We start from the raw sequence: 14,170 nt of genomic DNA, 5'->3' as shown, positions 1-14,170 counted from the left end.
TTTTACCGTGACCCCCCCTCCCCTCTCGTTAATGGTACAGTCCCAACGGCAGGCGGGAAAAGCGCCGCACGTCACGTCACGTGACGCTCGCTGCTCGGATCAACATGGCGGCGGAGAGTGGGAGCTCGTAGCTTAGTAACAACGAGCCGTTCCGTTAGACCGACGCGTTTATCTCGCGTTTCCACGTCGGTGCGTTTCTTTTTCGGTGAGTACGAATCCCGCTGTCCCGTTAACACGTGTAAAACAAGAGAAGAAGAAGAACGAAGCGCTGCGGAGGGTTTGTTTTGACGACTAGCTAGCTTAAAGTTAGCATTAGCGCTAGCACGCCTTCGTATTTGTAAACAGTGAACACGCTGTTTAAAGGAGACTACTGCGTTCAGGAGACGTTCACTTTAAATATGGAGTCGAGGCTGTTGTACTTTACTTCACGAGTATAAGTACATGTACTGTAAAGTGTCCACGACGTCTCTGTCCTCCTTCAGCAGGGTTCTGTGAGAGAGATGGAGCAGAACAAACAGGGAGACCTGGTGTTCGCCAAGATGAAGGGGTTCCCTTACTGGCCTGCTAGGGTGAGACACACACACACACACACACACACACACACACACACACACACACACACTCGCTCGCTCTCGCTCTCGCTCTCGCTCTGATTAACATATAATATCTATATTAACGTCTCTGTTTGTTCAGATCTGTAAGTCTGACCCTGGAATCAAGAAGCGAGTCCCGGTCTATTTCTTCGGGACTCATCAGATGTACGTACTCACAGTTTACACCCCCCCCCCCTGTCAATGACGCCGCCATGTTGCTTTATTAACGTCCCCCCCCCCCCCTCAGAGGCCTGGTCCTCCCGGAGAACGTCGTTCCGTTCGTCGGTAACAAGATGAAGTACGGCAGCGGCGTCCGCAGCAAAGGCTTCTCAGAGGGCATGTGGGAGATCCAGAACACGCCGGGGGTCGGGAGTAAGCTCAGAGTGAGTCCTCCTCTCTGACGCTGAGCGGCTGACTCTATGCCGACGTTCACGTTTGTTTTATGGCGAAAAATCATCCATATGTTTTGTGTTTTATAGTTAATAAACCTTTTTCTGTTCTGTTGTGTCCTCAGATAGCAGCACAGACCAACACTCAGACAGCAGCTACAGCTACACCTGCTACACCGACTTCTCCCGGTAGACCGGCTGCCGGTAGACCGGCTGTCGGTAGACCCTCTCCCGGTAGACCGGCTGTCGGTAGACCGGCTGTCGGTAGACCCTCTCCCGGTAGACCGGCTGTCGGTAGACCGGCTGTCGGTAGACCCTCTCCCGGTAGACCCTCTCCCGGTAGACCGGCTGCCGGTAGAAGCCGGGTGTCGGGTAAACAGGAAACGTCCGCTGTGGCTGAAACTCCAACGAGAGCTTCGCTGAGATCCGCTCCGCAGAAAACCAGCGACTCCAAACCGACTTCAGACGAGACCCGAGTCTCCACGAGGAGGAGCAGGAGATCAGCTGCTGCGGGGAGGAGGGAGGAGGAGAAGGAGGTCCGTCAGGTCGACGCTGAGCAGCGAAAGGAGACGACGGCTGCTGTGAGCTCTCCAGGTAGAACACACACACACACACACACACACACACACACACACACACACACACACACACACACACACACACACACACACACACACACACACTGTTAATCAGTCATCTATAGACAGAGTTACATCTCTGGTGTTTGTTTTTCAGTGAGCAAGAAGATGGAGTCTACTCCGACACAAATCAAGAGCGAGGGAGGACAGAGAGACGAGGAGGAGGAAGAGGAGGAGTCAGAGAGCCAAGGAGTCAAGAGGAAGAGGGACGAAGGGAAGGAAACGAATCGAGACGACGGTGAAGGAAAGAAAGAGGAGGAGGAGAAACAGAAGAAGGATGAAGGTGAGGAGGGAAAGAAAGAAGAGAGGAAGACATCAGAGGGAAGAGTGATGAGGAGGACAGAGAAGGAGGACGAGGGGAAGACGGAACAAGGAGGCAGCAAAGGAAAGAAGGAGGAGCAGAGGAGAGAGACGAGGTCGGAGAGGAAAGGAGAGAAACAGGAGCAGGACGAGGGCGTGGAGGGAGGAAGAGGAGCAAAGACAAAAGAGAAGGAGGAAGAGGAGAAGTCATCAGAGAGCCAAGGAGTCAAGAGGAAGAGGGAAGAGAAGGAAACGAATCAGGACAACAGGAAAGGAAAGGAAGAGGAGGAAGAGAAGAAGACATCAGAGGGAAGAGTGATGAAGACGAGGAGGACAGAGAAGGAGGACGACAGGAAGACGGAACAAGGAGGCAGCAAAGGAAAGGAGGCGGAGAAGAGGACGAGGAGAGGGACGCGGTCGGAGAGCGAGGGAAGAAAAAGAACGAGGGAAAAGGAGGAGCTGAAAACTGAGAGCAAAGAGGAGGCGCAGGAGGAAGAGGTGATGAAGGTGAAGGAGACGGAGGAGGAGAAAAGTGGAGGCAGCAAAGGGACGAGGAGAGGGGAGGAAGCGAAGACAACGAAGCCGGATGAAGGTGAGGAGGGAAAGAAAGAAGAGAGGAAGACGTCAGAGGGAAGAGTGATGAAGACGAGGAGAGCAGAGAAGGAGGACGAGGGGAAGACGGAACAAGGTGGCATCGAAGGAAAGAAGGAGAAGAGGACGAGGAGAGAGACGCAAGAGGAAGAAGAGGCGATGAAGAAGAAGGAGAAAAGTGGAGGCAGCAAAGGGACGAAGACGAGGAGAGCGGAGGAAGAGAAGAAGAAGGAGGAGAAGGGAGGCGGCGCTGTGGACGAGGAGGTGAAGCTGTTTCTCAATCTTTATGCTGGTTCCATTGTGAGGAGTTGATCCGTTTCACTTCCTGCTTCCTGTGAATTAATCCAAACATTGATTTTGATTGTTTGAGCAGCGACAGCGCCGCCTGGCTGCCAAGAGGGAAAGTCTGCTGAAGTCTCTGAGAGGGCTGCTGAAGGCCGGCAGAGGAGCGAAGAGGACGACGAAGAGGAGCTCCCAGTAAGACACACACACACACACACACACACACACACACACAGCGTCATGTTTCCATTAAAGGAGGTAAACATGGCTCACTGTCAACAGGAAGGAGGGAGCCAAGAAGAACCTGGAGGCTAGAAAGAGGAGGAGCCACACGCTGCCAGAGAAGAAGACTTTGATCAGCAGGAAGGAAACAACGGAGGTGAAACAGAAAGGAGGCGCTGAGAAAGAAGAGAAGAAGAAGGAGGAGGAGGAGCCGGACAAGAAGACCGACGAGAGGAAAGTTACGGATGACATGAAGACGAAAGAAAAGGAGAAGACGAAGAAGGACGAGGAGAAGAAAGACGAGAGGAAAATCATCGGGAAGATCGTGAAGGCGACGTCTGGAGGAGGAGCGAAGGTCCAGGTGAAGACCATCATGGGAGGAACGGTGGCGGCGGAAGAGAAGAAGAAGAAAGAGGAGAAGACGAGTAGAGAGGAAAAGGTAGAAGATAAGAAGAAGAGTTCAGGAAAGAGAGAGAAGAGATCAGAGGACAGAAAGTCGACGGACGACAGGAAAGACAAGAACGTGACGGAGGGAGAGAAAAAAGGTAAAAAGGAAAACGAGGCGACGAAGAAGAAGAAGAACGAAGAGGAGCTGAAGGCGCCGGCAAAGTCGCAAGAGAAGAAGAAGGAAAGCGAGGTGGGAAAACCCAGCGAACAGAAGAGGGAGAAGAAGAGCGGCAAAACCACTGAAGAAGAAGAACAACCGACGAAGAAAACGGAGTCGGAGCAGAAGTGCACCGAAGACGAGGCGAAAACGCAGAAGAAGAAAACGGCGGCGGAGGGAGAAGAAGAGCCCAGAGCGGGCGAGGAGACGAAGGAGGAGACGAGGAGCGCAGAAGAAGAAGAAGAAGACGGCACGACACAGGGTGGCTCGTCGGGCGGAGAGAAGAAGAAGAAGAGTTCCACCATGACGCTGACGGACTCCACGCTGCACCGGATCCACGGAGACATCCGGATCTCTCTGAAGACAGACAACCCTGTAAGACACAAGTTATCATCTAGAACATCTGTAAGACACAAGTTATCATCTAGAACATCTGTAAGACACAAGTTATCGTCTAAAAACATCTGTAAGACAAGTTATCTAAAACATCTGTAAGACACAAGTTATCATCTAAAACATCTGTAAGACACAAGTTATCATCTAAAACATCTGTAAGACAAGTTATCATCTAAAACATCTGTAAGACAAGTTATCATCTAAAACATCTGTAAGACACAAGTTATCATCTAAAACATCTGTAAGACAAGTTATCATCTAAAACATCTGTAAGACAAGTTATCATCTAAAACATCTGTAAGACACAAGTTATCATCTAAAACATCTGTAAGACACAAGTTATCATCTAAAAACATCTGTAAGACAAGTTGTCATCTAAAACATCTGTAAGACAAGTTATCATCTAAAACATCTGTAAGACAAGTTATCATCTAAAACATCTGTAAGACACAAGTTATCATCTAAAACATCTGTAAGACACAAGTTATCATCTAAAAACATCTGTAAGACAAGTTATCATCTAAAACATCTGTAAGACAAGTTATCATCTAAAACATCTGTAAGACACAAGTTATCTAAAACATCTGTAAGACAAGTTATCATCTAAAACATCTGTAAGACAAGTTATCATCTAAAACATCTGTAAGACACAAGTTATCATCTAAAACATCTGTAAGACACAAGTTATCATCTAAAAACATCTGTAAGACAAGTTGTCATCTAAAACATCTGTAAGACAAGTTGTCATCTAAAACATCTGTAAGACACAAGTTATATCTAGAACATCTGTAAGACACAAGTTATATCTAGAACATCTGTAAGACAAGTTATCATCTAAAACATCTGTAAGACAAGTTATCATCTAAAACATCTGTAAGACAAGTTGTCATCTAAAACATCTGTAAGACAAGTTATCATCTAAAACATCTGTAAGACAAGTTATCATCTAAAACATCTGTAAGACACAAGTTATCATCTAAAAACATCTGTAAGACACAAGTTATCATCTAAAACATCTGTAAGACACAAGTTATCATCTAAAAACATCTGTAAGACAAGTTGTCATCTAAAACATCTGTAAGACAAGTTATCATCTAAAACATCTGTAAGACACAAGTTATCATCTAAAACATCTGTAAGACAAGTTATCATCTAAAACATCTGTAAGACACAAGTTGTCATCTAAAAACATCTGTAAGACAAGTTGTCATCTAAAACATCTGTAAGACAAGTTATCATCTAAAACATCTGTAAGACACAAGTTGTCATCTAAAACATCTGTAAGACAAGTTGTCATCTAAAACATCTGTAAGACAAGTTATCATCTAAAACATCTGTAAGACACAAGTTATATCTAGAACATCTGTAAGACAAGTTATCATCTAAAACATCTGTAAGACAAGTTGTCATCTAAAAACATCTGTAAGACAAGTTATCATGTAAAACATCTGTAAGACACAAGTTATCATGTAAAACATCTGTAAGACACAAGTTATCATGTAAAACATCTGTAAGACACAAGTTATCATCTAAAACATCTGTAAGACAAGTACCTTCAGCCAGTTCTCATGTTCACTGAGCAGAGCCTGAAGGCATCATAGTGTAACTGAAGTGAACCTCCGTTGGTTAGCCGTTAGCGGTGCTGCTAACGTTACTAGCTCTCCTCTGATTGGTTGTCTACAATGTGTCAGGATCAGACATCAGAGAACGTCTCTTTGTCTTTCAGGACATCAGGAAGTGTCTGCTGGCGTTGGACCAGCTCAGCATGGTCTACGTGACGTGTAAACACGTCCAGAGACACAGCGAGCTCGTCTCCACGCTCAGGAAGCTGCGCTACTACCGAGCGAACCAGGCCATCATGGACAAGGCGGCCATGTTGTACAGCCGCTTCAAAAACGCCTTCCTGGTGGGGGAGGGGGAGGAGGTGGTGAGCGCCGCCTTCCTGCGCTCTTTACTGCAGGAGAAGGAGAGGGAGGAGGCTCAGCGGGCCGAGAGGCTGAGGGGGGAGGAGCCTGTGGAGGAAGGGAAGGAGACGAAGAGCGGTGACGGAGGAGAGGAAGAGGAGGCGAAAACCAAGATCGGTGAGTAAATCCATGTGAATGCAGGAATAAAAAGTCGTAAAAATACGGATCCTTTTTGTTTTGTTAAGGACTATAAAACTTAATAAAAAACAAATGTTCCTTCTATCATAATGCTGATCTGCAGGTTGTTTTGTTTATTGTTTGTGTTGTTGTTGTCCCCCCCTCCCCACAGCTCCAGTGGACTGTCCCTGAAGGTTCTGTGTTTTTGAAGCAGCCTTGACTGAACCAACTCTAATCTGAGGGGTGTGGACCAGAAACACCCCCCACCACATGGACAATGACCTCTTCCACTCACACACCTGTACATTACCTGATTATTTATTACCTGTTGTAAATTAAAGGATGTCGATATCTGAGTAGGAGTTAACATGTTCGGGTGGCTTTTCACACCTGAGCAGCTACAGTTTGTTAGCATTAGTTGAATGAATAGTGACTTTACTATTCATATCCATTAATAACTACATTCACCTGAGCATTAAGATGTTTTTAACATTGACCCTCACCTGTCGCTTTAAGCTCACCTGAACCATCTATACCTTTAAGAAGCCGGCGTAGCCTTAACCTGCCTCTAACTGTTCATGAGGAGAGGGTACATGGTCCTTCAGTTCATTTTTAAAATGGTACAGTAACAGTACTTAGGGGGACATCTGGTCCTCACATTGTCCCATCAGTTCATTTTTAAAATAGTACAGTAACAGTACTTAGGGGGACATCTGGTCCTCACATTGTCCCATCAGTTCATTTTTAAAATAGTACAGTAACAGTACTTAGGGGGACATCTGGTCCTCACAAGAGCATGTAAAATCTGGTCAAACTCACTCTTATTTCATCACTACATCATCTGCAAATAACCATTTCAAACCTTCCACCTTGGTTGGTTGAGGGAGAACAGGATGTGACGGGGCCGATGGGAAATGTAGTTTTTAATTTAAGGGTGCTTTCTTTTTTTGGTAAATGTCTGATTAAAGGACATTTAACCAGCTTTAAACGTCACGTTTTAGCATTAAACGGTTCCGTTGAAGGTCGACGTTCACTCCTCGGTTGCCGGGCAGGATTCGGCGGTGCCTTGCTCAACGGCACTGCGGCAGTGACCTGGTGAAGAACTGCTTTTCTAGAACTTTGTACAGCGAGATGTTTTCTTCAGTGTTTTTATTGTGACGTTTGTTGTTTACTGTAACGTTTCTGATCATTAAAGAATCACACGTCACTTTATTTTGTCTTCCAGTCTCTGATGTAGTACACTAACAAGTACAACATGTAGTACACTAACAAGTACAACATGTAGCTCTCTGATGTAGTACACTAACAAGTACAACATGTAGTACACTAACAAGTACAACATGTAGTTCTGATGTAGTACACTAACAAGTACAACATGTAGTACACTAACAAGTAGCTCTCTGATGTAGTACACTAACAAGTAGCATAAGAAGGAAACTCCTCTCATAAAGTACATTACAGTAATTTATATTCAAAGGGACTTACAGTTCAGGTTCTATCTACACAGCGTAGACACAGCTACAGGAGACATGTTGGGGTTGAGTGTCTTGCTCAAGGACACGTTGACATGAGACTAGTAGAGCCGGGGATCGAACCGCCGACCCTCTGATTGAAAGGCGGCCCTGCTCTCCACTCATCCACGGTCAGTGCTGACAGTACTTTAAATGTGTAAGTAGAGATCCAGTGGAAATGGACCAATCTTCATAGTACTTATAAGTACATGTTGATCATATTTATGTATTATCAACATGTACTTAAAATGAGACAGCCTCTCTCTGTCTCTCTCTCTCTCTCTCTCTCTTTCTCTCTGTGTCTCTCTGTCTCTCTCTGTGTGTCTCTCTCTGTCTCTCTCTCTTTCTCTCTGTCTCTCTGTCTCTCTCTCTCTCTGTCTCTCCCCCCTCTGTCTCTTTCTCTCTCTCTCTCTCTCTCTCTCTCTCTCTCTCTCTCTCTGTGTCTCTCTGTCTCTCTCTGTGTCTCTCCCGCCCCCCCCCCCCCCTCTCTCTGTTTGGGGGCGTGGAACAGGAAACCCCGGAGGTGTGTTCTCCTCTCTCTCCTCTTCACGGAAGAGAGAGAGAGGAGAGAGGAGAGAGCGAGAGAGAGAGAGCGCACGAGCAGAGAGGAAGCAGGACACGCCGGATCACATATCAATAATCTCCCTGACGGATCAATCAGCGAGGACTGCCTCTGCATCCGCGTGTGTGTGCGCGTGAGACCGACATGGAACCGTGGTTCTCCTGATAGAGAACCGCAGAGGAACCCAGCGGACCTGAAGGAGGACAGGCACCGGGCGCGCGGAACATGGCCCACGTAGGCAACGGAGCGACCGCAGAGGAGGAGGTGCGAGTCACGCGACACCACACACACACACACACACACACACACACACACACACACACATATATATTTATATGTTATATATATATATATATATATATATATATATAACATACATATATATATATGTTATATATACATATTACATGTACATATACATCCATACAGCTTCTGTGACGTTCACATACTGCATATGATACTTGTATCATGTACTCCACATATATTTCTACATTTGATTTATATTGTCATATATCTACAATAGTTCTATATAACCTGCTAAAATACATTTATATACATAAATACATCTATATGTATAGATGTATTTATACAGTTAATAATGATAACCGTATCTCTTATAATATATTAGGTATGAGGTATAAGTGTAATATATAAAATATAAGTATGAGTATTATATATATGTATATTTTTACATGTATTTTGAGATGTTCAGAGTCTCTTCTGATATTCTCATCATGATGTACTTCATAATACTAAACTAACTAGTTATTTTCCTCATATATCCCTGTAATACTTGTGTATTTATACATGTGTTCATTCATATTCTTTTATATAGAATGTATTTATTATATCTCCTATGATATCATATATAATAGTACTTTACTGCCTCTAGTTTCTGACCAACAAGATCCTCCTAAAGTACATTTATTTACTTCATGATGTACTTTTATCCTATAATATCGTCCTATGTTGATTTCATATTGTGTTCCTATAATACACTGTATTATTATACGTATTCTGTGATATCCACACAGTACTTTTTAAATACAATAAAAAAAGTAAACAGAGTAGTTCCAGATACTGCAGTATTTGTATAAATAGAAAGGTTTTAACAGTGATATTCATCAGTACGTCAAAAATGTATTTTTCTGGGTCAATAATGTCAGCTAGTACAAGTGTGTCGTACTATACTAGGAGTATTTACATTTTACTTCATCTCAGAGGTAGATACTGTACTTTTAACTGCTCTACGTATATTTGATTAAATAAAAGCATAACATGCTAATAAGATATTCATTATTACAATACTACTAATATACCAGTACACGAAAATATAGAATAATATAGAAGTACAACACTTTGAAAGGAGCCATTCTTTGTAATGAGTACTTTTATACTTCCAGTACATTTCAGCTGCTTTTGTACTTTTACTTAACATTTTAAAATCAGGACTTTTACTTGTAACAGAGTATTTTTGGACTGTGGTATTAGTACTTTTACTGCAGTAAAGGATCATCCGGTGTGATACTTTATACTCATGATTATTGTGTTTATGGTGTACCTGTGGTATCACCTGTGTGATAGCGTCTCCATGGTAATACTCCTGTGTATATGTTTTCCATATTGACCGATGAATGTACTACTCCTTTTGTCCACAGTACTTCATGTGACCTTTGGACAATTACTGTTTTATATTTACATATTTCTCCCTTCTGTTGCAGTAAATTATCATAATAATGATGATAATAATAAGGTACTCAAAGACGCTTTACATGGTAAAAACAGAAAGAAAAGAAGTATTTATAATATAAATAGATGGCAGTAAGGAACAACACAAAAACATACAATAAAGATCATGGTTGTAGTACTCTTCAGTGTATCTCTTCATACTTATTAGGGTTTTACAACAGACTTGTTTTGTATGGATAAATAAAACATACATATTCTACCTATCGCGTGGTCCATAACTCTTGCTCTCCTAATTCACAGCTTTTAATGCATATTCAGTGACTTTAGGTCTTTCTTTGATCCGGGTAGTATCATTTCTATAGAGCCTCTGGGCGGACGGTCCTGGTCCTCCTGGTCCTCATGGTCCTCATGGTCCTCCTGGTCCTCCTGGTCCTCATGGTTCAGGTGATTGTTGTATCTACCTGTCTTTCACTTCCCTTTTTTGTGTTTTCGGGGCTTTTATGGAAATGACGGATCAGATTTCATCCACAGGCTGCACAACAAACACGGACGTTTGGATTTCTCTCTCTAGAGCTCAAAGCTAACTGTTGTTTCTTCAGATCCAGAAGGAGTAATGATCTGTGGTCAACGTGTCCTCATCCTGGCCTGGCGTCATGGCGGCTAACGAGCTAGAACGAGGTTCATCGTGAACATTTTTATGTTTTCCAGTAAAGCCTGATGTTCCACCCTGGTTCACATTGTTCAAGCTGGGAGTGGCCCAGTGCAGCTAAAGTCTGGAGGAGGGTCAAATGTCCTTGTTATGTTCTAAGGATTAGGGTGAGAGGGTTCTGTGCAAATCCAGTCCCTAAAGGACTTTCTAGGGGTTCTAGAGAGGAGGATCTTAAAGGGGTTCTAGCGATGGGTCAGTAGGGTTCAACAGATCTTTAATAGAAGGCGTTCCACAGATTTCCATCAGAGGTTCTTTTGGAGGTTTCATGGATCTGTCTACAGCCTTTGGATGGGTATTTATGTTTTTTGAAGGTTCTTGAGGTCCCTGATGACAATTTATTTGTAATTTAGGAGGTTTTATGGCGTCACCAAGGGGTCATGCTTCAGGAGGTTCCAGGAAGTCCATGAACGGGTTAGAAGTGTCTCTGAAGAGGTTCAAGATGAGTGTATTTCAGAGGGGTTTTTAAGATGTTTGTAGTGGATTTAGAGGTTTCTCAGGGTTCCTTAGAGTTTTCGAAGGTTTGTCCTTCAGGAGGTTTTAGAAAAAAGGTTGAAGAGATGGGTCAGTAGGTTAGGTGGATCTGGATTAAAGATCCTTTGGTTTCTCAGGGCTTTCTACTATTAGGGGTCAGACGGCTTTTCGACATGGTCCTAGAGGGGTCCGAGGTGGTTCAGGAGGGACCAAGGTTCCACAGATTATCTCGAAGATCTAGATGATTCTGTGGGGCTGTAGAGTCTCCTGATGTTTCCAATGTCTTGGAAGAGCCTAAAGGGGTTCAAGAGGGTCCTTTGTGAGTTCAGTGGATCTGTGCAGGTTGTTTAGGAGCATTTGAAGTGGTTCCATGAGTCTTTCTTGTGGTTCTAGAGGTCTTTCAGGGGCCCCTTACAGATATCTGGATGTCCTTGTGGAGTTTGAATGGGTCCATCGGTGGCATCTTCAAACTTTAAAGGGACGCAATATGCTTTTTAGGGGTCTTGGAGATCTGTTTTGGGGATCTAATGGGGTTTAAGGGCCCTGCCCAGCAGATGACATGGGATGATGTGTTCAGGGTCCGGGTATTTAAGCCGTCCTGCGTCAAACCTCACCAGTTCATCTCGTCATTTGAGCTCACAGACGCTCCTCTGTCAGTCCTAACTCATCACATTACAGAGGAATTTCAGCTGACTTGGGTTTGAGCTGTGAGGAATGTGGAACAAGCTGTGTTTAGAAAAGACTCTTGAACACAGTGGACGGTTATCGTCCAACTTTACTGCTCAGCAACGCCACAGTGAACAACACAAACAGGAGCGATTAACCACGCCTGGACCCTCTTTTCTTTACTAATTCTAAAGCTGATCTAATTTCTGTTATGAATGGAATGCAGATAAAACCCTGAGAATGTATTTATCCTCCATCTTAGCGCTGAGGATTTAAAACCTTACTTAATGAGTAGTTAACTCCTGAATCGATCAAACCAGGAAACTCAGATTTAGATAACATAAAATGTTAAACGGTTAATATGGTTTTCTTGATTAGTTATTGCCGTGTGGAAACCTTTCAGATCCATGTTGTGTGTAAACTTCATGTTTTTGACTTCCACTTAGCTCCTCTATGTGCTGACAACGTTTAAATTAAAACCCATTGAACGTTCTTGGAGATAGAGAATGCAAAAGGTTTAATTGGACAATGCTGCCTAATTGAACTCACAAGCAGCTAACTGTATCATACCTAGACTGAGATTCTTCAGAAAACACAAGGAGACCACTGTCTGCCTCGCCACAGCGAGACTCCCATCGCCTCCCATCACCTCCCATTTTCTCTACAGTGACACAGAATAGAGTTTCACTGGAGCGTTAAAGGTTGTGTTTTTCTTCTGGGTGGTTCTGCTGCATTAACCTGTCGGAGTTCTGGGAACATTGTTAAAGTTACATGGGACGTGTTGAGATCAGTAAAAACGGTTCTTGTTACCTTTGAGAACGTTCCAGATTGTGTGACGGGTGTTGAACCGGTCCTTTGAGGAGGTTTATCGAGTCATTTTGGGAGGTTCTGTGGATCCTTCTGGGCGCTGGAAGTGTTACAATACAGCTTCTTATGGTCTTAGAGGTCTTTATAAGATCACTGAAATGGTTCAAAGAGTAATTCAGAGATTTTCCAATTGTGTTCTTGGTTCAACGGGTCAGTGAAGGGGTTCTGTGGGTTCCTGTGGTGGTTCAACCTGATACAAAGTGGGTTCCACAGGTCCCTAATAGGTTGTATGGGTCGTTGAGAGGTTTATTCCGTGTTGTTGGAGATTCCTCTGGAGTTGAGAGTGGTGGAGATAAACCATGTCTATTCGCCGTATCTGTATTTTGCATAATCATGACTCAACCTGGACTTTATGTAAATTAGGTCCGTGTGTTGCAAGGAAGCAGGCTTGGGGAACTCAGATCAAATATTTAAACTTGACATCGATGATTTTTGTGTTCAGTTGTAAAATGAGAACATTTGTGACCCGATCGCCATCTTTAAAAACCACGCAAGCATTGGGTTCCGTCACTTGGATTTGGTTGATCTGCACCATTAGAATGGGTTCTACGGGTCTTGAATGTATTTTTTGTTAAAGTGTTTCAGAAGTCCTTCAATGTGGAAGTCTGTTTGATCTTCAGGGAATCTTTGAGAATGTGCCAAAGTCTTTGAGGAGGTTTAACTTGTCCTTAGGAGTTTTTCACGGTACCACGTTGAGGGTTTGATGGGTTTTAGAGTCGGTTCTAAGGATCCTGAAGCTCACCCAAAAGTTTTGGGTTCCTTCAATTGGAAGGTTGATTGGTGTGCCAATATCTTTGAGAGGGCTCCACAGGTCATCTCATGGTTTTGATGGGTACTGGGTTTGGTTCTTAGGGTCTTAAAGTTGTTGCTGAAGTCCTTGAGGAGGTTTAAACACGTTCAACAGGCATTGAAGATGTCATGGACCAAGTTTGAGGAGGTTGGCGCTTCGAATGCGTCAATGAATGAGCTCTAGAGCCCTTCTGGTGGTTGTAGAAGTCAGAAGGAGGTTCTGGTGGTCTGAAGGGGTTTCAGTGCCTCCTGTAGTGGCTTTTACAGGACAGTGATGGTTTTTAAAGGCTCTTTAAGAGGACGATTCATTTGTAATTTAGGAGGTTTTAGTGGTCGCAGGTGGTCCAGGAAGTCCATACATGGGTTTAAAGGGTCTATGAAGAGGTTGAAGATGTTTCTGAGTGTATTTCAGAGGTTCTTTTAGATGCTGTGAGTGAAGATCTGCAGGTTCCTCAGGGTCTCAGATGTCTTTGAGGAGGTTTTAGAGATCCTTTGGGGTATTCTGGAGGGTTTCTAGGCCTCCATGAGTTGGGCGTTGGGTAGTTTGTGTGTGAGTGTGTCTGTCGGGTAACGGGACACAGTGAGGAGGTCTTGACTAATTGATTAGAAAGCTGCTGCTGTCACCAGAGAGGCTTCTCTGACCTCCACGTTGTGTGTAAAATCATACAGACGTGTTGCTTTTTCCACATCATCTGTGGTCGTTTTACTCTGAAATACAAGAATAATGTAGATTAAACCAGTTAAAATCATGCAACACACATTATTACTGCAGCAGCAATACTAATCCAGAAACATCCGATGTACTACTTT

General features: G+C 43.8%; 2 protein-coding genes across 3 annotated transcripts in view; both read left to right on the top strand.

Moving 5' to 3' along the window:
• Window positions 1-102: 102 nt before the first annotated feature.
• LOC137874397 (hepatoma-derived growth factor-related protein 2-like) lies at window positions 103-7,294 on the top strand. Of its 2 annotated transcripts, none has more exons than XM_068713058.1 (10): window positions 103-205; window positions 486-569; window positions 694-758; window positions 841-976; window positions 1,108-1,576; window positions 1,718-2,775; window positions 2,885-2,988; window positions 3,076-3,994; window positions 5,742-6,096; window positions 6,269-7,294. In XM_068713058.1, the coding sequence occupies exons 2-10, from the start codon at window positions 501-503 to the stop codon at window positions 6,286-6,288; spliced, it is 3,195 nt and encodes a 1,064-aa protein (XP_068569159.1). In that variant the 5' UTR covers window positions 103-205; window positions 486-500; the 3' UTR covers window positions 6,289-7,294. The 2 variants fall into 2 exon arrangements, with proteins under 2 accessions (XP_068569159.1, XP_068569158.1); XM_068713057.1 differs by having other exon boundaries at window positions 483-569.
• Window positions 7,295-8,172: 878 nt separating this feature from the next.
• Window positions 8,173-14,170, top strand: part of LOC137874410 (tetratricopeptide repeat protein 39B) — a 20,190-nt gene continuing 14,192 nt past the window's right edge. The window contains exon 1 of the mRNA XM_068713078.1: window positions 8,173-8,433. Coding sequence (XP_068569179.1) covers window positions 8,395-8,433 — 39 coding nt within the window. The 5' untranslated portion in view covers window positions 8,173-8,394. The remainder of the gene's footprint in view (window positions 8,434-14,170) is intronic.

This window comes from Cebidichthys violaceus, unplaced genomic scaffold (genome assembly GCF_023349555.1).
Source record: "Cebidichthys violaceus isolate CVI_PGR_0920_01 unplaced genomic scaffold, fCebVio1.0.p SCAF_19, whole genome shotgun sequence".
Lineage (NCBI taxonomy): Eukaryota > Metazoa > Chordata > Actinopteri > Perciformes > Stichaeidae > Cebidichthys > Cebidichthys violaceus.
The sequence above is the reverse complement of the archived record's forward strand: the minus strand, read 5'-3'. Positions and strand labels throughout refer to the sequence as shown.